The sequence below is a fragment of the Protopterus annectens genome, chromosome 4.part0 (assembly GCF_019279795.1).
Source record: "Protopterus annectens isolate FY-2018-M chromosome 4.part0, PAN1.0, whole genome shotgun sequence".
Classification (NCBI taxonomy): Eukaryota; Metazoa; Chordata; order Ceratodontiformes; family Protopteridae; genus Protopterus; species Protopterus annectens.
Window position 1 is genome coordinate 245,358,993 of NC_056733.1, and position 25,453 is coordinate 245,384,445.

The 25,453-nt window shown below is 38.7% G+C and overlaps 1 protein-coding gene across 1 annotated transcript in view; it reads left to right on the plus strand.

Annotated features, from left to right (window-relative positions):
• LOC122799284 (cytosolic arginine sensor for mTORC1 subunit 1-like) overlaps positions 1 to 25,453 on the plus strand; it is a 467,271-nt gene that overhangs the window by 21,181 nt on the left and 420,637 nt on the right. Inside the window, exon 2 of the mRNA XM_044068241.1 lies at positions 9,540 to 9,610. Within this exon, the coding sequence (XP_043924176.1) occupies positions 9,540 to 9,610 (71 nt within the window). The remainder of the gene's footprint in view (positions 1 to 9,539; positions 9,611 to 25,453) is intronic.

Consider the following 25,453-nt stretch of genomic DNA (forward strand, 5'->3'; position numbering starts at 1 on the left):
CATGCATAATATATTGTTCACAAAATGGACTATTTTCTTAGTATTTCTCCTTGTGTTTGAGTGTCTTGTGTGTCTGGTAATTATTGTGGATACGAAGCAAACACCCCTGCATAGTTAGTTTTAAAATTAAGCATTTTAGGCAGCTCAGTGTCTCGCTACATCCTAGCTTGAGCTGTTGTGGACATATTAAACCCAAATTCCCTCAAAAGATCTTTTGAATACTCGCTCACTTTGCAAGCATGCCTGCATAGTTTCTGGGCTTGCTGTACCCTTTTACAATGCAGAAAGGATAACCTTTTCTGGTATGGTTTTGAAAGCTTGCATCTGTTAGCAGCACATGAATACAGATCTCTGCCCCCACTTACCAGGAGCACAAATTTTATGCACTTGCAGATCTTGAAAGCATTAGTTTTGGTCCTTCTGCTATGATTTATGATGGTCTCTGCTATGATTTTGAAAGCTGAGTGGTCACCTTAAGAAAATATACATAGTTTCTTGTCAATGTGAGAGTTTAACAGCACTGCCTACCTGCTGCAGGTGATTCTCTAGAATAACTCATTGGAAACTTTGTGATTTGTTAGAGTATTGGTGCAGAGTGCCTGCTGCACGTGTGCACCACTTTTGTTTAATAGTATGTCTTGGTAGTGGCTTATGATGATGTGTGAAAGGCAGAGTCAAATTCACCACCTCACAAGCAATATGAGCAAGGCTAATCTTGATATAAATTTTGCAAATGTGTGATGAACTGCTTATGATCATTTTTGGTAAGTTTTTTTGTGGAAGCGGCTGGTCACTGTTAGTGTGAGACTGAAAGCAGACTAGTAGGAACCATTGGTTGGACATATTAAAGACTTTCAGATGGAATGGATCATACATTGCACCTGAGAGGATTACACACACTGTCTAAGTCTTGGTGCACAGTTAGGTCTCTGGGTGTCTGGTCATAAGCAGCTTGTATTCAAGAAATGGATGACAAATTCACAATTTCAGCTAAGCTAGACAGCTGAATTGTAACATACATTACAGAATGTATAAAGTCTTTATTTTGAGATGTGATCATGATTCTTTGTTGTGCAGTGTCCTTTTTTTTGTATTTTTTGGATATTTTATTTATTGATTGGTTTGTATTTGTAAAGAATGTGCTTTCTGGCACTGGGTATGCTAGCAACCTATCCTTTGAATTATTTATGGTATGCATTGTACCTGCGGCGGTGGTGCTGCGGTAGCGTTGTCGCCTCAGAGTAAGACGCTGTCCGGTTCAATTCTCAGCTAGAACGTCTTCTGTGTGGAGACGTGCGTGAATGGGTGTACCTTCGTTGAAGGTTGTGCGTCAGGGCTGGTAACTCGGCACGTAAAAATCAACTACCAATCCTTAGTGGACCGGAGTTCCGCTGTGGCAACCCCTAACCAGGAAAAGCTGAAAGACTCAATATTGTAGAAGGCACAGCTGTACATTAACTTGATCTGGCCACTGGATCTCTCTTGCTCTTTCTTTACATTTTATTGTTCCTAAGAATGTTTGTCTTCCCAGGCGATTATGGGTAGTTGTCTTTGAATATTAAACCATGGGCTCAACTTATTTCTGCCTTGAAAGAATTTATTTTCTTAATTGACTTTTTGCAAGCTATCTTTTGGACAAAAAGTTTGTGGGGGAGCTCTAAAATTCAGAGAATCTAGAACCCCATGGCTTAGTCCTTTCTCCCAAAGTTGTTGCATTATAGACTTTGTCACATCCACTAATGATATCGTAGTTTGACCACGCACCCTTTCTGCCCCACCCACTAATGATATCTTATGTTTGACCACGCACCCTTTCTGCCCCACTTTTTCATATCTGAAAATATAACTAGACACAGCTGGGGCTGGATGGAAGCCAGAACACAAGTAATTGTGGCACAGTGTTCTGAAACCATAGGGAAACTGTTTGTTTTTCCAGTATGTTCTGAAGCCAGGATGGGGGATACTGTTTTGGTTGTAAGCAGCAAGAAGAACAATAATTTTGTTGTCTGGAATACAGACTTCTCAGAATTGCTTAGAGAAGTGCCCTAAAGTCCTGCTGAATACCAGATTCTCAATGCCAAATGGTTATGGACTAAATACGGCAGATGGTTAAACTTTAATTGTAAAAGAATGAATGTGTAGAGTAAGTGGAATACTCCCCTTGTAGTAACCCCCCCCCCCAAGCCTGATGGGTCTATAATTTTCTGAATGCCCTGAAAACAATAATTCTATAAATTTCTTTCATTTTCTGTAGCATGACTAGATAAATTGAAAAATTGGACAAGTCCACTTTAAAGATAACCAAAGGCTATTCACAAATCCCAGTATCTCTAGACACTTGAAAGGCATTGTTCCTACTTTTCGGACTTTCCTTTAACAAATCATGCCTTTTTGGGTTTCCTGGAGCATCTGCAGTGTTCCAAAGACTGGTAGGTCAAGCTCTTTAGACTCCACAGCAGATGTACTGCAGCTTGCCTGAATGTTCCTGTATTAGTCCTTGAAGACTTGGAAATTTCCAATCACTAAAGTGCAAGTGAAAACTATTTAGATCAGGCTAGATGTTGTTGGGATGTTTGCTCTGATTTTTGGCACTATTACACATCTGATATGACTAGAGGAATAAAGGCCCTTGGAAGGTGAAGTGAGCGAATGCAGTGGAACAAGTCTTTAGGCAACTTAAAACGGATATATTTGAGTCTGCTCTAATATCCCCCAGTTTAGAACAGTTCTTGTTAGCACACAGATGGCGATAAATGTCCCATGTATCATATTAGTAGGAAGCTTAGAAATGCTATTGTGCCGTAGTGTTCGGTCATTAATTGGGCTGTCACTACCATGAAATATTACCTGTGGGGGTGTCCTGATTTATGTTCCCCTTCATTTATTTTTATGGACATTGACCTTGCAGCCCTTCACCTTTTTTAAGATCTTACATTGGCTGAGAAGTAGCTGCCCGAGTGCATGTGGGTTATCCCGGCAGCTGCAAAGGCAAATGGGAGAAAATGTAGACCAGAGCAATACAGAGGGTCTCATTCCTTTCCTTTTTTTTTCTTTTCTGTACCCTCCTCCTTCAGGAAGTTGCCTGATGTCTTCTCTACATGTTCCCAGTTTGCCCTTTGTTCCGTTAGAATTGAGATCCAGGCATCCTGAGACTGGATTTGTGAGCTGTCTGCCTTATTCCTGCTCAGGAAATGTAGTATCCTATTATCCTACCCCCTCCGGATGAGAGCTTGGTGGTATTTAACAGGTTAGCTTTATAAGGAGCAACCTACTCATTTGTCTCACAGGTTACTTGCTGTGTTCATAACTGCTACCTTGTCCCTTTCCAAAATTGCTCCGAGAAGAGCTCTGCATTAGCATCACAAGCCAACCTGCCCACTAACGGTAGGCGATGACACTCTGCTACTTCCAAGCTGTCGTGAGTGCTGCTAGCCTAGCAGTTCCCTCCCTGAGGATAAGTATATGGTCCTTGTCAACTCCATCTGATTTTGCCTTCTCCAGTCTTGTGTCCTATGTTGCTAATTGTGTACAAGTCTTCTGGGCTGTAGTCAGAGATTTATCCCTCTTGTGTGATGTTATGAGGTAGTACCATCTGGGCCAGGGAGAGTAGGGTGGTGCATGTGTACGTATGCCAGCACAGCTAGCTGGAGTTTTTGTAAATAATTTTATAATAAGTCCGAAAAAAGTGCTCAGGCTCGCTGGTAGTAAACGGAGGAATTTATTGACACCAAAATCCACAAAATAAAGTGCTCAAATGATAGAGCCGTACAAAATGTAACATGAACGCTCTTCTAAATCCACCAAATGCTGCGTTTTCGTCAGTATGACTTCATCAGACACTCTACCTTCATGATACACTTGTTTAAATACTAAACAATTAAATTAAGCACATTTCACTGGTTCTACAAACCATATCAATTAATTCAAACACACCAATCAAGTTCCTACATTCATTAATATTAATTTCCCCTCATTAAATATACTTTATTCCACTAAATAAAAACTCTTTGTGTTTAAAAAAAATGTTAAAAAATATATATTTAAAAATGCAACTTTGAATAATAATATAAATACTATTAAAAACTATTTATATATAAATTTAATTCCACATAATAATTAAATATAAACATTGCATATTATAAAATCCTCAGATTGTTGTTTTCATGAATTTTGTGATAGAACATATAAAGTTAATTTCATATTGGTACACTGCCCCCTAGTGCCCAACTTCGTGAACCGCTCTATAATTTATTAGCCCTTAATTTAAGTAATGGAGTTATAGTTAAATAATCATTAATCCCAGGGCTAGTGTTGGAATCCAGGTATACCTGCCACCATAACTCCTTATTTTCTAGGATGTCCTCCCATGGACCACCCTTGTGTCTGGTATTACTTGGTCCAACACAAAAACTCATACTTTGCATTTGGGCATATAATACTGTGTTTGTAAAGTGCATTAGTGCTTTTGTTCTTCAGAATGTCATAATAATGTTCAGATATTCTACGTTTCAAACATCTCTCAGTTTTACCTCATTAGAATGATTGACATATCTGACAAATTGCTATATACACTATTCCTCTACTTTCACAGTTATAATGTGTCCTACTTTTAATCTTTTCTTTCTACTGTCCAAATATATTTCTGCCTTGTTCATGACATATGGGCATTGTTGGCATCTTCCACATTTATATGTCCCACACCTCCTAGTATTATTATCCCCCTTCCTTTCTTTTCTTCTTTCTAATATTTTACCAATATTTGGCGGGTTCTTGTACACCATCTTGGGTTTCATCTTCGGTATTTCTTCAATATCTGTTAGGGTACTAAATTTATTCCACTCCTTTATAAAGAAGTCCTTAAATTTCCTATTAAAACTGTTGTATTCTACAACCAGACTTCTTCTATAGTCATCTTGGTTTATTTGCTTTGTGTCCGTTACCGGGGTACATCTTACTTCTACATTTTGTTTGTCACCCTTACCTATTATAGGTTCGAACCTGCCCCCTCTACCTTCCTCTACTTCCCTTTTTAACTTATTAATAAATTCATCTGGGTATCCCCTTTCTTTAAACATATTATGTAAAATCCTGCATTCTTCCTGGTAATCAATATTGTTTGATGTCATTCGGGAGCCCCTAACAAACTGCCCCTTGACAATGTTCCTCTTACTGTTTAGGGGATGTGCACTATCATAATGTAAGAAAGAGTTCACATACGTCTCCTTTCTATAAACTCTGCTCTCAAATTTACCAGCCCTTTTGTATATTTCTATATCTAAATACTTTAGGGCCTCAGTACTGACAGAATATGTGAACTTCAAGTATTTAGTAGTTTGGTTAATATAATTCATGAATTCCATAAATTTTTCATCACTTCCTATCCAAAAAATAACAATATCGTCGAGAAATCTGTGATATAAAGTCCAAAATTCTTTATATGCACTTGTTGTAATATATTGCTCTTCCCATTTTGCAAGTACTATGTTAGCGTACGTGGGGGCACAAGCGGCCCCCATGGACACCCCCTTCTTTTGCTTATAATATTCACTATCGAACATTATGAAATTGTATTTTAAGATAGTGTCCATCAATATTACGCTTGCTATTTTATCATTCTGGCTTAATGTACCGTCCTCGAACACAGATTCCTCGAAGGAATTCATACCCTCCAAATGTGGTATACACCCAAACAAGTCTATTACATCTATAGTGACAAACTTTATATCCTCTCTATACATGTCCAATTCCCCCAAAAACTCCCAGGAGTCCTTCAAGATTACTTTATTATTAACCCAAATATGTTTAGTCTTGAAGTCTACATATTTAGCTAGGGGGGCTGTTTTTGAGCCTTCAGCCGATACTATTGGCCTCAGTGGTGGATTTCCCATATCCTTGTGAATTTTAGGAATTCCGAATATGGTAGCCACTTTAGGTTTCTTTACTTCTAAATACTTATATGTTTTTTCATCAATTACATTTTCCACCACGAGGTCCTGTATGATAGTATCGATTCTATGATAGGCCACATGAACTTCATTTAACGACACTTCTGTATATTTTTCTTCATCCCTTAGAATGGAATTCATTTTTCCTTCATACAGTATTGTGTCCATAATTACTATCCCCCCACCCTTATCTGGTTTCATTACCCTCAAGGAACCATTACCACTTAGTTCCTGTAGAACTTCGTTCTCCCTTTTACTTAAATATGTTGTACCCAGCTTTTATCATATTTTCTCCTTACTGAGTCTATCATAATATTTTCGAAGTTCCTGATTTGAGGTATTAATGGAGGGTTGTATATGGACTTCCTTCTTAATTAATTTTCTCTAACATCTTCCCTGTTGAAGCCCATCCTTGAGGCCATAATCTCCAAATTGATCTTTCTGGAAAACAGCTTCATATCAAGAATTGTACGTGTATAGTCCCCTCGTCTATTAGGTATATATTTTAAACCTTTACTTAACAAAGAAAAGTGGTCGGGGTTTAATTTTAAAATACTAAAATTATAAATAGTGAAATTCTGAAAAGTGTGTTTGACCCTATTATTGTCTATGTCCCCCAATGACTGGTCTATTCTCTCAGTGTGTGGGTTTTCTACAAGCGCCTCACCAGGCTGATGGACTCTTATTTCAGGGTTAGGGGTATTCAATAATACCTCCTCCACCCTGTTCCCCCCCCCCCATTTCTGAAAATTATCTGAGTTATAATTATAATTGCCTTCATTTCCATTCCTTCTTTCCTGTATGGGGGGGAATTCAAGGTCATAACTTTCATCATCCCATATGTTGTCCTTTCTAGGTCCATAATTGTTTGTATATTGTACATTTTTTCTTTTATTATAATTATTAACCTTATGTACACTGTCATATGCCTGTGTGTGTGGTTTGGGATAACTGGTATGATTATCATATTCCATGATATCCCTTTTTAATTTCCCCATCTTCCGCTGTATCACCTCATCACACATTCTATCTATTTTGTTTCTCATAGAAAAATATTTCTCATTTTCTTCCTTAATATCAAAAAATAAATCAGTCTTGATACAGGTATCCAATGTAGTTATTTCATTCCCCAATTCATCTATTTTGTTATTGTTTTCTTCTATAATTAACCTAATCACTTCCAACCCACAATTGTTAAAAACTTTTATCAGGCATTCATGAAACTTGGAACCTATCTGAACATTATTCGGGTATTTAAAAACTCTTAATCCCTTTGGGACAATCTCCCTTTCTAAACATTCCCTTAAATAGGCATTTTCAATGTTTAAGGTTCTGTATTTCATTAACATTTTATCCAGTCTCGTTATTTTCATAGCATATGATTCATTATTTTCAGCACTAACATCACTGCTACCATAATTAAACACATAAAGAGTTTTTATTTAGTGGAATAAAGTATATTTAATGAGGGAAATTAATATTAATGAATGTAGGAACTTGATTGGTGTGTTTGAATTAATTGATATGGTTTGTAGAACCAGTGAAATGTGCTTAATTTAATTGTTTAGTATTTAAACAAGTGTATCATGAAGGTAGAGTGTCTGATGAAGTCATACTGACGAAAACGCAGCATTTGGTGGATTTAGAAGAGCGTTCGTGTTACATTTTGTACGGCTCTATCATTTGAGCACTTTATTTTGTGGATTTTGGTGTCAATAAATTCCTCCGTTTACTACCAGCGAGCCTGAGCACTTTTTTCGGACTTATTGGTTGGTTAGCAAGTGCTAGCATCTGTTGTTTGCTTCGTAAATAATTTTATGTTCTTTGACTACACACTGACTTGTACAGATGTTTGAGTTGTAATTTAAGTTACTTGTATTAATGCATCAACAGTTGGTCCTGCTGGACAGAAAGAATGTATGCATGTATAAAGTTGTATTGTTGCAACTGATCAAATGTGTATGTTTATCAGAGAACCCTGGAAGGGTAGAAAGTTTGAAATTGTGTTATAGCTTTCCGATGCTGCCACAGATCTTGGCAAAGCTGTGTGTGTGTTATGAGTCCGGTGACCATAGATGATGTCTTCCTCTAACCAGCATCTGGTTTCTTTGGAACCCTCGCAGCAGCACTTTGGAACCTGGCAGGAAAGATTTCTGACAGGACATGTATCACACACATCCACACACAGAGATACGTCATATGGCTTTTGCTGTGGTAAGACACTCTGCACACACCAGCTTGCCTTGCTGTAGTCAAGGAACAGTCAGTCGGGGACATTCAGTGAGACTAAGTTTCTCTACATCTATGAGAAACTATCTAACTGTATTATTTTTTATGTCTCTGTGGTTGAAGCCCTGTTTATTGTATTCGGTATTCTTTTTTTCTGATTTTATTATTAATAATTAAATTTTTGAATGCCTTTCATTGTGGCTGCTCCTTCAGAGAATACTTTTAACATCTTAAGAGTACTTGTTTTAGTGACACTGGCTGCTCCTGAAAGCCTTGCTGCTTTGGTCACACTCTACCATTTGCGTTAGTATTAATTTTACACAGTATAATTGGGTACCTTTTTTAGAGCCTTAGGGTAGCCGACTGGTGGCAGTGTGATTTACCTCGTAGTCTGGGCAGAAATAAAATGATTTCATTCATTTAGAGTCTTAGGCTGGAGAGCCTGATTTAGTGGTGTTTTTGGCAGGGATCCTATTGAAAAGGTCATGGGCTCTGTCTGGTAGTGATCCCTTGTGGGGGGAGGTTGAATGACAAGGTCATGATCTGGACTGGACTTAACCTGGTGGTGGTATCTGTACAGAACTCAGTGACAAAGTTATGGGCCAGATTGCTTGTAATGGTAGTGATGTAGGGAGCTCATTACTATCATGGCTGGAGTGCATGGTGATACTGTCATAGCAAGTTCAGTTTCAAGTTTTGAGGTGGACTGTATGGTGTTGCTATCATTGTATGGAGCTGACTGATAAGGTCCTAAACTGGAGTATAGGTGGCAGTCTTGAACCATGACCATTGTTTTATGTTGTCAAATCTCATTCCTTAGAGAAGGCCCTTAAAAAAAATCTGCAGATTTTACAGTAACAAAACACTAGTTATGTTAACAGAAGAGTGGAGAGAGAGAGAGCAACAGAGAACTTGCTGAAATCGGAAAACTGCTCTGTTAAGGTGCAGCATTTCACACTTGATGAGCAAGTCATCAGCACAGAACTAAGTCATGCTGTAATATGTTTGTGATGGGTGTCCTGTTCGGTATTAACCAAATGTTCATTTTTAGTCTAGATTTTTTATTTTTGTGTAACTAGTTGTGAGCTGTTCTTACAAATCCTTCTGATGTTAGCTGAGGCTTTTCATACTGTCTGAAAAAAATAGTTTTCAGTGGCTCCCATTCTTGTAAATAATAAATACTTGGACTAAGGAACCACCTTTAAAAACTACCATTAAAATTTTAAATTGGAAAATGTACAGTGTGGCTTTTAGCACAGAATATAGAATGATTAATGATTTACTGTTTAGCACGTTTTAATTGAAGCAAGTCATAATTGATGAGTGCTGGTTAAGTTTCACTTATTTGCTTTTTGTCCCCTCCAGATGTAAATTCTTCAGTCTAACAGAAACGCCTGATGATTATACGGTTGTACTGGATGAGGAAGGATATAAAGGTAATAGTAGTGACCACTGTAGCAGTGTTGCCTGTATGATGTAGGGAAGTTTTCTCATATTACTTGAAATTATATTTTACTGAGGTTAAGCAAATATTTAATTGCATGCAGATGTTGAAAAAGTGTAAACCGGTTGTCTGTCATTCATAGGCCATTACAGAAACCTAGACTAGATTACAATCTGTGTGTCCCAAAATGTGTCTCTCTCGTGTGTATATGTATGTATATATGTATATGTGTATACATACACACATATATATATATATATATATATATATATATATATATATATATATATTTCTATATATGTATATTTGAATTGGGTAACCCCAGTGGTGACCTACTACTGGACTGCAGCCCCCAGCTGTACAAAAAACAAAATAAAAAAAACTAAGTCCCGGAATTCATGCATGTGTGCTTAAAACTTGAATCCAGACTGCTGTTTAACCAGTCAGGATTCAGAAAGAAGGCATCAGTCTACAGATACCCCAGAAGTCTATGTAGGTTACAACTGCATAGACTGGAATGGGATCAGACTGCAAGGTCTGCATTCTATGCATGGTCAAAAGGAACCAGAGGTAGCGCATGCATGCGTGCTTGACATTCTCTGGGAAAGCTGCTTTGAATGTGGGACGACCTGCTGCTTGCTTTTGCATGGGGAAAGGACTTTGAGCTGCTGCACATTGAATGGAGCCCCAGGAAAGCTGCTGCTTGCTTTTGCATGGGGAAGGGACTTTGAGCTGCTACACATTGAATGGAGTCATTTGCAGACATTGCCGTAATGGACTTTGCATTGAATGGAGTGTCGTTTACAGGAAACCGCACTTTGCACTGTGGTATTGGTGTGTGTGTGTATAGCTGCTGCCATTGCCGTAACAGGATGGGACCTTTGCACTCGGGTACTTGTGTGTGTGTGTGTGTGTGTGTGTGTGTGTGTGGGGGGGGGGTGCATTCCCTGGGAAAGCTGCTTTGAATGTGGGACTTTGATCTGCGGTTTGCTTTTGCATGTGGAAAGGACTTTGAGCTGCTGCACTTTGACAGTAACAGGACTTTGGTGTGTCTGTGTCTGCCTGTGTAAAATGCCCCTGTTAACTATAACTGGTGGCTAGAGAGTAACTCTGGGTCAAACCTTAAACCTTGGGTGCAGGTAGCAAGAGCCCAAATTCCCTACCCACCACCACTTGTAAAAGGTTTTCAGATGTTTTCCCCATATTTTTGTTCTGTTCCTCATAAAATCTGTGGTTTTCTGGATTTTGAATTTACTAAATAATGACAGACATTTGAATTTCATACTTCATATTCTTCAGAAAGTATATGGAAACGCAAGACATTTTATTCTAGCAATTTTCTGAGTTTATAAGATCAATATTTGATATTTGTCCCTATTTTTGAGGCTGTATTCCCTCATTATTGGCTTTGTTCAGGTGTTTTTTGCTAAGAGGTTGAGAGCTATGGTGAGAACTGAATTCACTAAATGATAGCCATTTAAGTTTCAGTCTTCCCATCTTTCAAGAAACAACTGATTTGGCATAGTGGCATGTTGCTTTGACTGTAGTGCACAGGGTCCTGGATTAAAGACTTGGCAGTGAATTTGCATGGCTGTAGCACAGCATTTTATTCTAGCAACTTTCCAAGATTATACAAGCAATGTTTAAAAATGTGTCCCTGGTTTTTGGCCTTTTGTCCCCCCCCCCCCAAATGAATTTTGGCCTTTTCCAGATTTTGTGTGCTCATGTGCTGGAAAGTTGAGAGATATAGTTGAGTGAGTGGATTTTACAAGGAGCCAAGAGCTTCAGGGGAAGATACGGTTAGTGCTGCTTATGCAGAGTCTGCAAGCATTATCGATAGCACAACAGGTAGTGTGCTTGCTTTCAATGCAGAAGGCTGTGGGTTCTGCTCCCACAGTATGTAGATGCATTGCTGATACTGTACTGTGTTGTACTTTTAAAGGGGGTGGATGCTGCAGTCCTGAGTGTCTTCTGATACCTAGTAACTATTAACCTGTTATCAGTTTGCCATCAATTCTATATTGCAGTATTACTAGCTTATCATTTTTTAATATAATATGGGCAATTTATTCTTCAAGGGCAACAGGCACTTTATTTGTAGATGAAATATAACGTTGTTTGCTAGCAGCAACCTCTTCATTAGTTAGATCTCTTTAATGTGGAATTATTTAGATGACTTTTACTTCTGCAGAGATTGTGCATATTTACTGATATTGGTGGACTGTAGAAGTTTGAGTAGATTTTTATGATGGAAATGTTCTGAATTGGGCAGTTTTGTCATTATTGGTGCATGCATTTTGTTTCATTGTTTACTGAAAAAATGTTCAAAACAAAATTTAAAATACCCTGTAACAAGTGTGCTGTATTATGCAAAGGTGCATCAAAGAACACCTGTATGTTTCATGTGCAAGGGGCCTATGATTTAAAAACGGCCCAAAATACCCTGTAACAAGTGTGCTGTATTATGCAAAGGTGCATCAAAGAACACCTGTATGTTTCATGTGCAAGGGGCCTATGATTTAAAAACAGCCCAAAGCTAATCTTATCTGCCACTGGCCATACGTATTTTCTTTGAATGTGTTTCTCAATGCTGTTTCGATGAATGTGAGTTTCAAGGGCAGAGAAGTTTTAATACCAAGTCTATTTTCATTGTGAGACTGCATTACTTTGTTTAGCAGATGTCTATTGGTGTTTGTGCTGCAAAATGTAAATTTGTGTTTCAGATTTCATACCCTTCAGAAAAGTCCTACTAATGCAAGACCTAATATTCTATTATCTTTCCATGTTTATAAGAGCAGTATTTAAAAATTGTCCTTATTTTTGGGTCTTTGTCCCACTTCTGTTTATGGCTTTGTCCAGATTTCTTGCTCTGAGGTTGAGTTATGAGAAATGTGTCGGGGCCATCACATGAGCCAGAAACATTTCAAATTGTGACATACTTGTTGCACCCCACTCCCCATGTAGTGACTCTGAATGTGTCCAAGCAAGGCAATGATTATGCATTGCAAGTGTGCAGAGTATCCCCTCATCCAAGCTAGACAAGTACTACAGTGGCTTTTCATCTGTCCTTTATTTTGCAGCATGTTCTGGGTTTCTGTCATATTTTTATACTGTTGATTTATGCTTCTTCAGAAAATGCATGTTGTAGTGCCTGTTGCTCTGTGTTAAGTAGCAATGCTTTAATGACCATCCGGTAAGCCTGTCTGACATCGTAAGATGCAAGTAAGCTTTAATAAGCATACTGTTAAACATTACCAACATTGAAAGCCATTTTGTTGTTGCCATGCAGAGATTTGAAATGCATATGAAAGTATTTGTAATAAAGGACAGGATTGCAGTATTTTCAGAAGCTCCATGCGTTTGTTGGAGACTTGCAGTCATCTTTGCAGGCTTTACCAGTAAACTAAACAGAACGCCAGTCTATCATGTGTGGACCATAACCTGTGCAGTAATCCTTTAAGCAATTTATCTTGAACTTGTTTCTTGTTTGCTGTTCATTTTTTTACTTTGATTCATGTTTTCGCCATGAAACAAGTAGATAGTTGTTGTCAGGCAGCATGTCTTTTTTGGATAAGAAGCATTTTTACAAGTGGGAGTATCACAGAGATTGCTACTTTTCAACATATTATTTGGTACTGTTTATAACTGAATATAAATTATAATTAGAACTGCAGTGCAAGGAGAAGTGGTTTGAGTTGAGTGCTACTTGTTTTTTTTATACTTTTATTTTGACTGGCATTCCAGTAATGTATTTAAAAAGTAATTTATTTGGTCATACCTCACAATCTTTTTGTTTCCTTCTAGATATTAAGTAAGCTGTCATGTACCCAATGCATTGAAATATTTTGTTGTTCTGCACTTCATTATGCGAGTCCAATCAAGACAAAATGGTTTGGCACCCAGGGCAGCGTATTTAAAGTCCCAGTTTTTGTGGTTTTGAGCATAGCTCTGCCCCTTTCTAGTTGGCTCCACCCATTCAACTGTCTCCTGCAGCGCCCCCCCTTAATTTGAAGTCACCAGCTGCCACTGGGTAACATTACATTTTTACAATTTTTTTTTTTTTTTGGATTGAATTAACTTGCTTTTTTTTATTTAAATAATTTTATTATTTTTTTTTTTCCAAAAACATTTTTATTAAATTTTGTTAATAAACATGGACATAATAAAACATAACTTGCAAATATCCATGATGCATTTTTTTTTTATCCAAGAAGGTAATCCATATTTATCTAACAATCACTTTTTGGCAAGCCAGACTTGTGTTACATTTGATGATCTCTGATAAATAGTTTGCATTTCTTTTTTACATACAGATTTTGCTATTGAAATAAACTCCGTAAACATCCTGCTTATTTATTTTTCCAATTCAATTTAATTTATTTTTCGAGCAATACCTAGAATTAACCAAAGAACAGCTAACTGATGTCTAGGAATTATACTTGGGGTAGGGAAAGAGCTAGTAATTTGACAGTTATCAGACCACAGGGCTTTTGCGAAATGTCTAAAATCACTGCAGTATCATGTGAGAGTTCTACATTCGATTAACATATGAACCCAGTTGGCTTCAAGAATATTGCCACACCTCCAGGATTTGCTTTAATTACTCTTGGTTATAAGGTCAATTCTGTGTGGAGTTTAAAAGCTTCTATGAATAAATCTCCATCTTTATATTGGAGACTATATACCTGAAGTGTTTTTTATTGAATTTAATAACTTTCTTATTAGATAAAGGTTCACCGTTAATCTTTATGGAGCATTTCCAAAAAGCTTGGTCAAAAGTAATCAAGTCTTCTCGTAGGATTTTATATACAGGTGATATATGCTTAATTTATGTTCATTGTTCATCGAACTACACCATATGAATAGTTGTATCAATCTTGATAGAATATAATTTTCCAGATTTATTGACACATTCACTTGAACAAACTGTCTTAAATATTGAATACAGAGCAAAATTATCTTGATGGACCTTGTATCTGGCTAAGAGAAAGTTCATTGGTTGGATGTTCTTATTTTCTATAAACTGGTGCCAAAACTTTAGATTATTCTCTTTTTAATATTCCGCATCTTATTGATTATTGAAGGTATCTAGGCAATCTGGTGTAATAAGCTATGGGAAATGTAATGAAAAAGGTGTTCTTTAGACTATGATTGTTGTCGATTTTTTTATATTTTTGAAAATATAAAATATTTGGTTTATACCATGTGAGAAGTTGCTAAATTTCTTTATTATATAAGCAATATTCATGGAGTATCCAAAATATTTTGTTAATTCCAAAGGTTTCCTTAAACTGGGTTTCTGAGTTCTCAGATGAAGTTATATGTATTTTGTGTAGTTTGTTTCCAGCTAGAGGTGTATATGGATGAAATCCAGTGTAGTATTATGTTAATAATAACAGTTTTGGAATATAATTTTATGTTGGGAAAGCCAATCCCATTACTGTCCCAGGCTCTAACATGCCATTTATAGGTTCATAGGTTGGTACTAGACTATCAGCCCTAGGGCCTATACAAGCCTAGCCATAACAATTCCCTGGCTATTTTTTCCCACATTATTTACTTTCCTGGACCCCTGTCTAGCAGGGCGACTGATATGATCCCTGGGGTAAATTTCCTTTCTCCCATCTAGCCATTTATAGGCTATTCTTGGTTTCTTTGGGAACCATAAGTTAGTAATAGGGAATCTATTTGTTTAAAGAATTTTTTAGGAGGAGGTAAAATCAATTATTATTTTGCCCAAGATTTTATGCAAGTCCTCTCCCATGGTGAAAAACATTTTGTTCCACATTTTAGTCAAGTCCCTGATTATAGCTACCAGTTTGGTGAAGTTAAATTCAATAGTTTCATTCCATTTATTTTTAATACTTATTCCTAGATGATCCTATCTTATCGTTTTCCCGGTTGAATGTATGGTATTTTTGCAAATTGCTATTTATTTTCTTATTGATTTTAACAGTGTTTTGGTTTTATTTTGATTAAAATTGAGCCCTGAGATTTTTCCCAATAGAGTTATGGCATTCATGATATGTTGTAAAGAGCCTTCTATGTCACTGGATGTTAGTAGAATATCATCAGCAAAAAGCTGAACTTTTGGACAGTATCCCTCATTTAACTTGAAATCCGTAGATATTTGGGTTATTTCTAATAAATGAAGCAAAATGTTCGACTGATTAAAGTGAAAAATAATGGGGATAGAGGGCAACCTTGTCTAGTTCCCTTATGAATTTTTACCGTGGATGATCTTAAAAAATGCTTTAGAATCACTATAAATATTTAAATCAGTTTAGTGAAATCTGAAGTAAAGTTTGACCAACTAAGGGAATCTAACTCCTTATCAATATCCAGACTAATAATAGTTGATTGTTTATTGGTTTTGTTTGCAATGTCTATTAGAGATGGTAACTTAATAATATTGTTGTGTACTTTTCTATGTAAGATAAAGCCAGTTTAATCAAAGTGTATTAGATTGGGTAATATATTCTTTAGTCTTTTGGCAAGGATAGACATGAACATTTTATAATCAATATTTAACAATGATATGGGTCTATAGGATGCACATAATTGGGAGTCCTTACCTTGTTTCAGAATGGGGGGAATTTATTGAGTACTTTCACAAGGGAGGGAAAAGTTAAGTCTTGTTTAACCATGGAGAATGTGTTTAATAATAACTTTTATTATGTGCTCTGGAAGAATTTTATATATTTCTGGCATTATCCCGTTTATTTAGGGTAATAGTTTGTTTTGATAGTTTAGCCTTGATATTTTCTTGTAGAAATGTATCTATTACATTGTCTGAATCTAAATTGGTTGTTCTTTTTACTGTTATTATTCTTGTATTTAATTTCATTGGGTGGCCAAGGTGGTGCAGTGGTTAGCATTGTCACCTCACAGCAAGAGGTTCTCCGGTTCGATCCTTGGTTGGGGTGCCTTCTGTGTGGAATCTGCATGTCCTCCCAGTGGTCGCGTGGGTTTCCTCCGGGTGCTCTGGTTTCCTTTCACATGCCAAAGACATGCTGCAGGTAGATTGGACACTCTAAATTGGCCCTAGGTGTGTGTGTGTGTGTGTGTGTGTGTGTGTGTGTGTGTGTGTGTGTGTGTGTGTGTGTGTGCACCTTCTGTGGAAGGTTGGGCGCCGGGCTGGCAACTCGACACTGTAAAACTCCACTGCCAATCATGAGTGGACAGGTGATCCGCTGTGGCGACCCCTAACCGGGAAAAGCCGAAAGAAGAAGGTTCTTGTATTTAATTTCATTAATGTGATTTTGTTTATTAATTTGTTTGGATCTGATAGCTAGTTTATGTAAATGCCTGGGGTTTACTGAATAGGACTGTAGTTTTAATCTTTTCTAAGCTTATAGGAACCTTGTGATTCAATATTTCTAAATATTTGTGGCTTAGCTTGGAAATTAAGTACTGCTTTATCATTTGAGTTAGAATTTAATTCAACTTATCTATTTTGACTTTTTTAATGAGAAAAGAAACAAGTTGGTACAGTAAGAAATACCCTGTAGGGCTTCTGCTTTGAATAATTTGTGTGTGTGTAACATGGAACACGAGTGATGATTGTGTGTACACACACACAAAAAAATGTTTATAATTAGTGGGTGCATATGTGTATACATTCTGTCTGTCTCCTCCCTCTCTCTCTCTCTCTCTCTATATATATATATATATATATATATATATATATATATATATATTTATATATATTTATATATATGTGTGTGTATCATGTGTGTATGTGTGTAATATATATATAATGTCCCTTTCACATACATACATACACATGATACACACACAAATATATATATATATATATATATATATATATATATATATATATATATATATATATGTGTTATATATTATATACACACACACATGATGCACACACATATATATATAATGTCCCTTTCACATACATACACACACACACACACACACACACACACACACATATATATAATGTCCCTTTGACATTGCTGACACCATATGATTGACAATGCGGAACTGGCATCTCGGTACAGTGCGGAATGGAAAGATTTAGCCCATTTAGATGTAGCCCCCCCCTACTAGCAGTGTAAAGGAAGTTGTTTTTTTTCTTTCTCGCGGTCTACTTCCATTGTCTGCATTTCAAATGTTGACCATATGGTTGTCGGCACTTTGAGATGGTGGCAATTATGAACTTTTTAGACATAACATGCATTCAAGCCTATATGTATAAGACAGGGCATACCTGAAATTGTTGCATTTTACAGTGGTCAAGGAATTGAGAATGGGTGTGCCTGAAACAGGAATTTCGACAAGTGGCCAGTCGCAGTGTCTTTGTTCCATGAGACAAATGAAGTGAACTAACCTGGCAGTGAAGAATGTCTTCAAAGTGCTTAGAGGATTGTTGTCTCACTGTGTAAGAATAGAGTACTGCATTGTAGGATTCAGTCTTTCACTAGCTCAGCAGTTAATAGGCAGAAGATACAGTGGATATAAAAAGTGTACACACCCCTGTTAAAATGTCAGGTTTATGTAATATAAAAAATGAGACCACAATAAATTATTTCAAAACTTTTTTTCCACCTTTTAATGTGACCTATAACCTGTACAATTCGATTGGGAAAACAAGCCTGTTTGGGGGAAAATATAAAAAATAAAAAAATGTACAGTAAGCTGGTTGCATAACTGTGCACTCTATACTTTGTTGAAGCACCTTTTGATTTAATTACAGCATTCAGTCTTTGGTAGAAGTCTATCAGCGTGGCACATCTTGACTTGGCAATATTTGCCCACTCTTCCTTGTAAAGGCACTCCAAATCTGTCAGATTGTGAGGACTTCTCTTTTGCACAACCCTCTTCAGGTCACCTCACAGATTTTCCATTGGATTTAGGTCTGGGCTGTGGCTGGACCATTATAAAACTTAAATTTTCTTCTGGTGAAGCCATTCTTTTGTTGATTTGGATGTATGCTTGGGGTCATTGTCATATTAAAAGGGGGAATTCCTCTTCATCTTCAGCTTTCTAGCAAATGCCCTGAAGGTTTTGAGCCAAAAGTGACTGGTGTTTGGATGTGTTCATAATTCCCTCCATATTGACTAAAGCCCCAGTTCCAGATGAAGAAAAGCAACCCTAAAATGTCCTTCATGGATGCATCTGCAGTCATAACAACTGGGTTGTCCTGTCGTCAGGCAGCCCTTCGGTCGGCCGGATTCCAAAGTCCGGGTCCGGCTGATGTCGCACTTCACCCGACGTCATCTCTGTTGGTCTTCGGGTATAAAGGCATCAGCCGACGCCATTTTCCTCAGTCTTTCTTGCCGCGTGGCGCCCGAAGCAGAAGCTGTTCGCAAGTGCCGGTCGGTCAGATCCAGAGATTACTACTTCCGAATACTACTTCGAAGACTTCTAAAAGCCAAGTACCCCGTTGGGGACTCTTTTTCTTGCCTCAGCCGATGTCAGAAAAAGTCAATAACTGTTTAACTTGTGGGAAACAAATACCTCATAAAGATTTCCACTCTTACTGTTTGCCTTGTTTAGGCCCAGACCACGACGTAGCAGCCTGTTCAGCCTGTGCCTCATTCAACCGACGAACGCTTAGGCGTCGGTCGGAGTTTGCTGAACAGTTTTTCGGCTCAGATTTTGCGTACATTATGCCGTCGGATCCTCCGACTACCCAGATTGTTAAAAAATGCAAAGAAAAAGACCGACAATCGCGGTCCGCGGTTTCGGCCGAAACCACGGTTAAGCAAACCGCGAGTGTCTTGGTTTCGGCCGAAACCGAGAAAACTGATCAAAGCACAGCTGAATCAATGACTACTACTGAGGCTCCTGCTACCTTACTTGAAACGGCCTCAGAAATCTTACCTCCAGTGGTTACTAGTGACTTATCAGACACCATCCCTTTGGATGTCTCTACCCCAGCACGTGGTGCTGCTAGGCCTCCTGCAGCCATGTCTATTAAGGCCTTTGCCAGGGCTAAAGCAGCCAAATCTACTTTACCAGTCAAAAGAGGAATGCCAAACCTGCCTCCAAATCAAAAAACAGAAGCTTTACAGCAGATAATGCAACTAACAAAGATGAGAGCGGTGGAAAAAGTGCCAATAACAGAACAAGGCAAAGGATTCTACTCCAGACTATTCCTAGTTCCAAGAAAGGAAAAAAGCTGGAGACCTATTCTCGACCTGTCCACCTTAAATACATTCATCATTGTCCCAAAATTCAAAATGCTGACCCTCCAGCAACTTCTTCCCATGCTGGGCAAGGAGTACTGGCTGGTAACTCTAGATCTCAAGGAGGCATACCTGCACGTCCCCATACGACCAATTTGCAGAAGATACCTCAGATTTCTTGCAGGATCAGAGCACTATCAATTCTCAGCATTGCCCTTTGGCTTATCTACTGCGCCCAGAGTATTCACAAAATGCCTGGCATCAGTAATCGCTCACTGCAGACTACAGGGAATCCAAATTTATCCATACCTGGACGACTGTCTGCTACAGGGGGACAACAAAAGCAAGCTGACAACAGATTTACAAAGGGTCATTTACTTGCTACAAGCACTGGGATACACAGTCAATTTACAAAAGTCAAGGCTGTTACCATCCCAAAGAAGGACATTCTTGGGCGCGGAATTGGACACAGTAAAACAAATGGCATTCCTAACTGCAGAAAAACAAAAAGAACTCCCTCTTTACTTCTTGGCACTAACAAAACAGAACAAGCTAACAGCAAGAAAAGTTCTACAGGCCTTGGGCTTCATGGCATCCTGCATAATCTTGGTTCCACATGCCAGACTACATATGAGAAAACTACAGTGGTACCTAAAGAATTTATGGTCCCAACACAGGCACAGCCTAGAAGCAGAAATTCCTCTAATCCCATGCCTAAAACAGGAGTTCCTATGGTGGGCTCAAGCATGCCAGTCAAATCCAGGCCTACCTTTCCACAACTATCAAGCAAGCCAAACCATCACAACAGACGCCTCAGACCTAGGATGGGGGGCTCACATGCTGGACAAATGCATACAAGGATTGTGGACACAGGACCAGCTCCATTTGCACATCAACCTAAAAGAAATGCTGGCAGTAAAGCTGGCAATCCAAAAATTCAGACCATTCCTCAAAGCAGGACATTTGATGATAAGGACAGACAACACCACAGTCATGTGGTACATCAACAAACAGGGAGGCACTCATTCATACCCCCTATGCAGAATGACTTTGGACCTTTGGAACCTGGCGCTCAGCTACAACATCGTTACAGGCAATGTTCGTACCAGGAAAGGAGAATACTCTAGCAGACATGTTAAGCAGAACCACCTCGGATGCTCACGAATGGATGCTACACCCGGACATCTTCAAGGCCATCTCAAGGAAATGGGGAATGCCACAGATAGATCTATTCGCTTCCCCTCTCAATCACCAGCTCAAAAAATTCTGCACAAGGACGTTCCACCCACTTGCATGGAAAGTGGACTCGCTCTCCTTCAGCTGGAAAGGTCTGACAGCATATGCATTCCCACCTCTTCCCTTGATACACAAGGTATTACTAAAAATCAAGGAGGAACGTCCAAGGATAACCCTGATAGCTCCAAACTGGCCAAGACAACACTGGTACCCATTGCTGAGGAGCATGTCTCGGGACAAAATATGGCCAATACCCCTGATGCCTTTGATGTTAACCCAGAACAACTACAGCATCATGCATCCAAACCTAAAAACTTTGCAACTAACTGCATGGAATATCACATAGCAGCAACTAATCCAGAGCTTTCCCAAAGGGTTAAAGACATTATCCTTGAAGCCCGCAGACCTTCAACAAGAAGGAACTATGCAGGAAAATGGAAAAGGTTTGTCATTTGGAGTGCTGAAAGAGGAAAAGATGTGTCCAATATAGACATTGCTAACATTCTGGAGTATTTGGCAGAGCTTCTACATGCAGGCCTGTCCTATTCTTCCATCAAGATACATGCATCAGCTATTTCAGCAGAATACAGCTTTGATCCACCTGTCTTTTCACATCCTTTACTCAGGCAGTTCCTCAGAGGGATCAAGAATGTAAAACCTCCTAGGAAAGCACCATTGCCAGCTTGGGATTTGAACTTTGTGCTGGAAAAGTTGACACTCGCACCTTTTGAACCAGCAGCAACAGCAGACCTGCAGCATCTATCGTGGAAAACTGCTTTCCTACTGGCAATAACCTCAGCAAGAAGGGTTTCTGAACTTCAGGCCCTAATGGCAGTACAACCCTTCCTAATCTTCCACCAAGATAGTGTCCATGAGGACTAATCCTACATTTATGCCTAAGGTGGTATCCAGAGTGTCTTTAAACCAGGCAATCCACCTACCTACCTTCTTCCCAAACCCACAAAACAGAGGAAAAGAATGCTGCATACCTTGGATGTACATAGACAGCTACGCTACTACCTGGACAGTACACTAAATAACAGAAAAACTGACCAGCTGTTTGTAGCCTATGCAACAGGAAGGGAAGGAAAAGCGATTTCCAAACAGACAATCTCCAAATGGATAGGAAATTGCATACGATTCTGTTACTCCTTTCATGGAAAACCAATTCCACAGAACATAAGGCCTCATTCGACAAGGGCAACAGCCACTACCACAGCCTTCTTACGAGGAGTGGCAACCAAGGACATTGAGGCGGCTACTTGGACCTCCGTGCATACATTTGCCAAGCATTATAATTTACCTCTGTATTCCAGATCCCGAGCAGGGTTTGCCACTGCTGTACTGCAAGGGATCCTATCCACACCATAATCTATTCTTCCTCCTCCCCTAGTTGGCTATGGTATTCTACCCAGTTGTTATGACTGCAGATGCATCCATGAAGGACATAGTACAGTTTTGTACCTACCATAAATGTAGATGTCCGAACTGGATAGCATCTGCAGTCAGGATTACCCTCCCTCCTTCCCCTCTGTGGTACTCCTAGGGTATTTACCCTCCTAATAGCTAGCTGGCGGGGGGGAGTCTCTTATGGTGTATTTGTTTGTATATATGTACATACATGCTTATTTTTTGTGTCTACCTTCTATCTTTTTGGAAACATTGGCATTTACCCAAAATTTAGCCTTCCAAGAGGGCAACTGGCATCTGGGGCAAGAAACACTGAGGAAAATGGCGTCGGCTGATGCCTTTATACCCAAAGACCAACAGAGATGACGTCGGGTGAAGTGCGACATCAGCCGAAGCCGGACCCGGACTTTGGAATCCAGCCGACCGAAGGGCTGCCTGACGACAGGACAACCCAGTTGTTATGACTGCAGATGCTATCCAGTTCGGACATCTACATTTATGGTAGGTACAAAACTGTACTGTATAACTGCCACCACATCATCAAAGCACCACCATCCGCCACAGTGAAGTGTGTTTGCACCAAATATACTTTTTGGAATTGTGGCCAAAAAGTTCAGCCTTGACCTCATCAGACCATAACACATTTTCCCACATGGTTTTGGGAGAGTTGATTTATTATTTTGCAAATTTTAGCCTGGCCTGGATGTTTTTCTGTGTAAGAAAAAGGTTCTGTCTTGCAACCCTACCCCATAGGCCAGACATGTGGAAAATACAGGAGATTGTTGTCACATGTAGTACACAACCAGTACTTGCCACAAATTCCTGCAGCTCCTTCAGTATTGCTGTAGGTCTCTTGGTAGCCTCCCTGACCAGTTTTCATGTCTTCATCAATTTTGGAGAGATGTCTCACTGTTGTCCCATATTTTCTCCACATTTTGATAACTGTCTTCACTGTGTTCCATATGCTGTGGAAATTTTTTTTGTACCCTTCTCCTGATACCTTTCAGCAATGAGATCCCCTTTGATGCTTTGTAAGCTCTCTGCGAACTATATATTTTGCTGTAGCAGGCACCGGAGTAAATGTCAGGAAAATCCTACTACGACAGCTGAACTTTATTTGGGGTTAATCAGAGTCTCTCTAATTGATAGCAGGTGTGCACCTAAGAAGACTGAATGCTATAATTTTAAAGCAAAAGGTGATTCAAAGTTTTAAAGGCTGTGCACACTTGTGCAACCAGCTTATTGTGCATTTTTTATTTTTTTATATTTTTCCCCTAGCAGATTTGTTTGGTTTTCAATTGAATTGCACAGGTTATAGGTCCTATTAAAGGTAAGAAAAGTTTTGAAATGATTTATTGTGGTTTCATTTTTTTACATCACAAGTCATTTTAACAGGGTTATGTAAACTTTTTTTATCCCCACTGGAGAGTAGCAGAATGCCTGCTTCATCTACTGATGCCCAAGAATGTAGTAGAAACACTACTGTGATGGAAAGAGTAAAAGGCTATCATTTTCAGGTTGGTAACAAAGAAAGCATTCTGAATCCATGGGAATGTCTAAATACAGGCAATGTTGTTGGGGAAAGCAGCTTGCAATTCTGTATAATTAATGGGGAAGGTGGTAAGTGTAGTAGAGATCATCACAAACTGTTTTATAAAAGTCTAATGTTGCATTTGATACAAGAAGACTAAAGAAGATGAGCAACTAGAATTGTTGCTGCCAGTTCAAATTCAAGGAGACTCACTGAAACTCCAACACTCTGAAGCTGTAGGGGATGGACTCTGGAAGTTGTGCCTTCGTGTGCTGCTTTAGTGCAGCAAAACTTTCCCAAAAAGACTCTAGATACTAGACCACCGAAGAAACCAAATGTATGGACTGCTCCAGGTCTACGAATGATTTTTAAACCATGAAAAGTTGCTTTAAATGTATTGAATATGTACACAAAGTTGCAGTTCTTTGTATCTTTGTAAATAGATACTGACCTTCTTGATGTAGTATCAAGTTAATAAGGGTTACAAAAATGGTGGAACACTCTGTACCTTAAAGAGAGAAAGTTGAAGCAGGTGCGCTTCAAGGCCTGACACTTGTTTAGCGTATATGTTGTCTTCCCTTGTCAGCTGGTATCTGATGTTCCTGCTGTACGGGTTTCTTTTCACATGAAGTGTTCTTTTAAGTTCTGCTCTAGGCTTAAGGAAGTATTTTAGTTTCCATAGTCCTTATAGAAGATAACCACACTGTGGCTCAACTGCTTGTGCATGTTGAAGCTTGCATTCGGGCTTTCTGTAGTGAAGTGTAGATGTGGATGGCTTAGCCTCCGATACTGTGAGGATCATGCTCCTGTTACTACTTGAGGACAGCCTGCTCAGGAAGTTGTGTATGCCTTTTGCCTTGACTGGCTTCTTTTCTGTTGTCAGATGGTGTTGCCTTCTGACTTTGAAACATACTGCTTGTTTTTCCATTGTTACATACTGCTTGTTTTTCCATTGTTACATATTGCACCAAGTCTTTCACAAACATTAAATCTGATGGTCTAATTTTTTGTTCATTCCTCAACCTTTGTGTTTCGGATTCAACTTGCCCGCTTACAAGCTTAGAATTTGAAGCCCAAGCTCCTCCGCTTCATCCCATAATGCCTCATTCCCCCACATTACTTTAGATCTCTCTTGCTGCTCATTTCAAAAGATAAAGATTTTGCTGCTCTAGAGCTCCTGCCAGAAGTTTTGCAAAAAACTCAAGTCGGCCTTGAGATATGTTCTTTATCTGTTATCTATACCTCTCCGCTACTTATTTGCTCATAATTCATAACAAAAACAAATATTTCTGTAGTTAAGTTTTTCCCATCATTTCTTCCTTTCGTTTCGTTCTTCTCTCTTTGTCAACCTAAGTGGGTAGATTTTCTTCCTTTGTTTATCATGGCTGAGAAGTCTGATAAGTCATTGGACTTCAAAAAATGCACTTCCTGTGGGCACAAGATTCCCTTATCTGATGCTTACAGGGAGTGTGTTTACTGTTTTGGTTTACAGGGAGTGTGT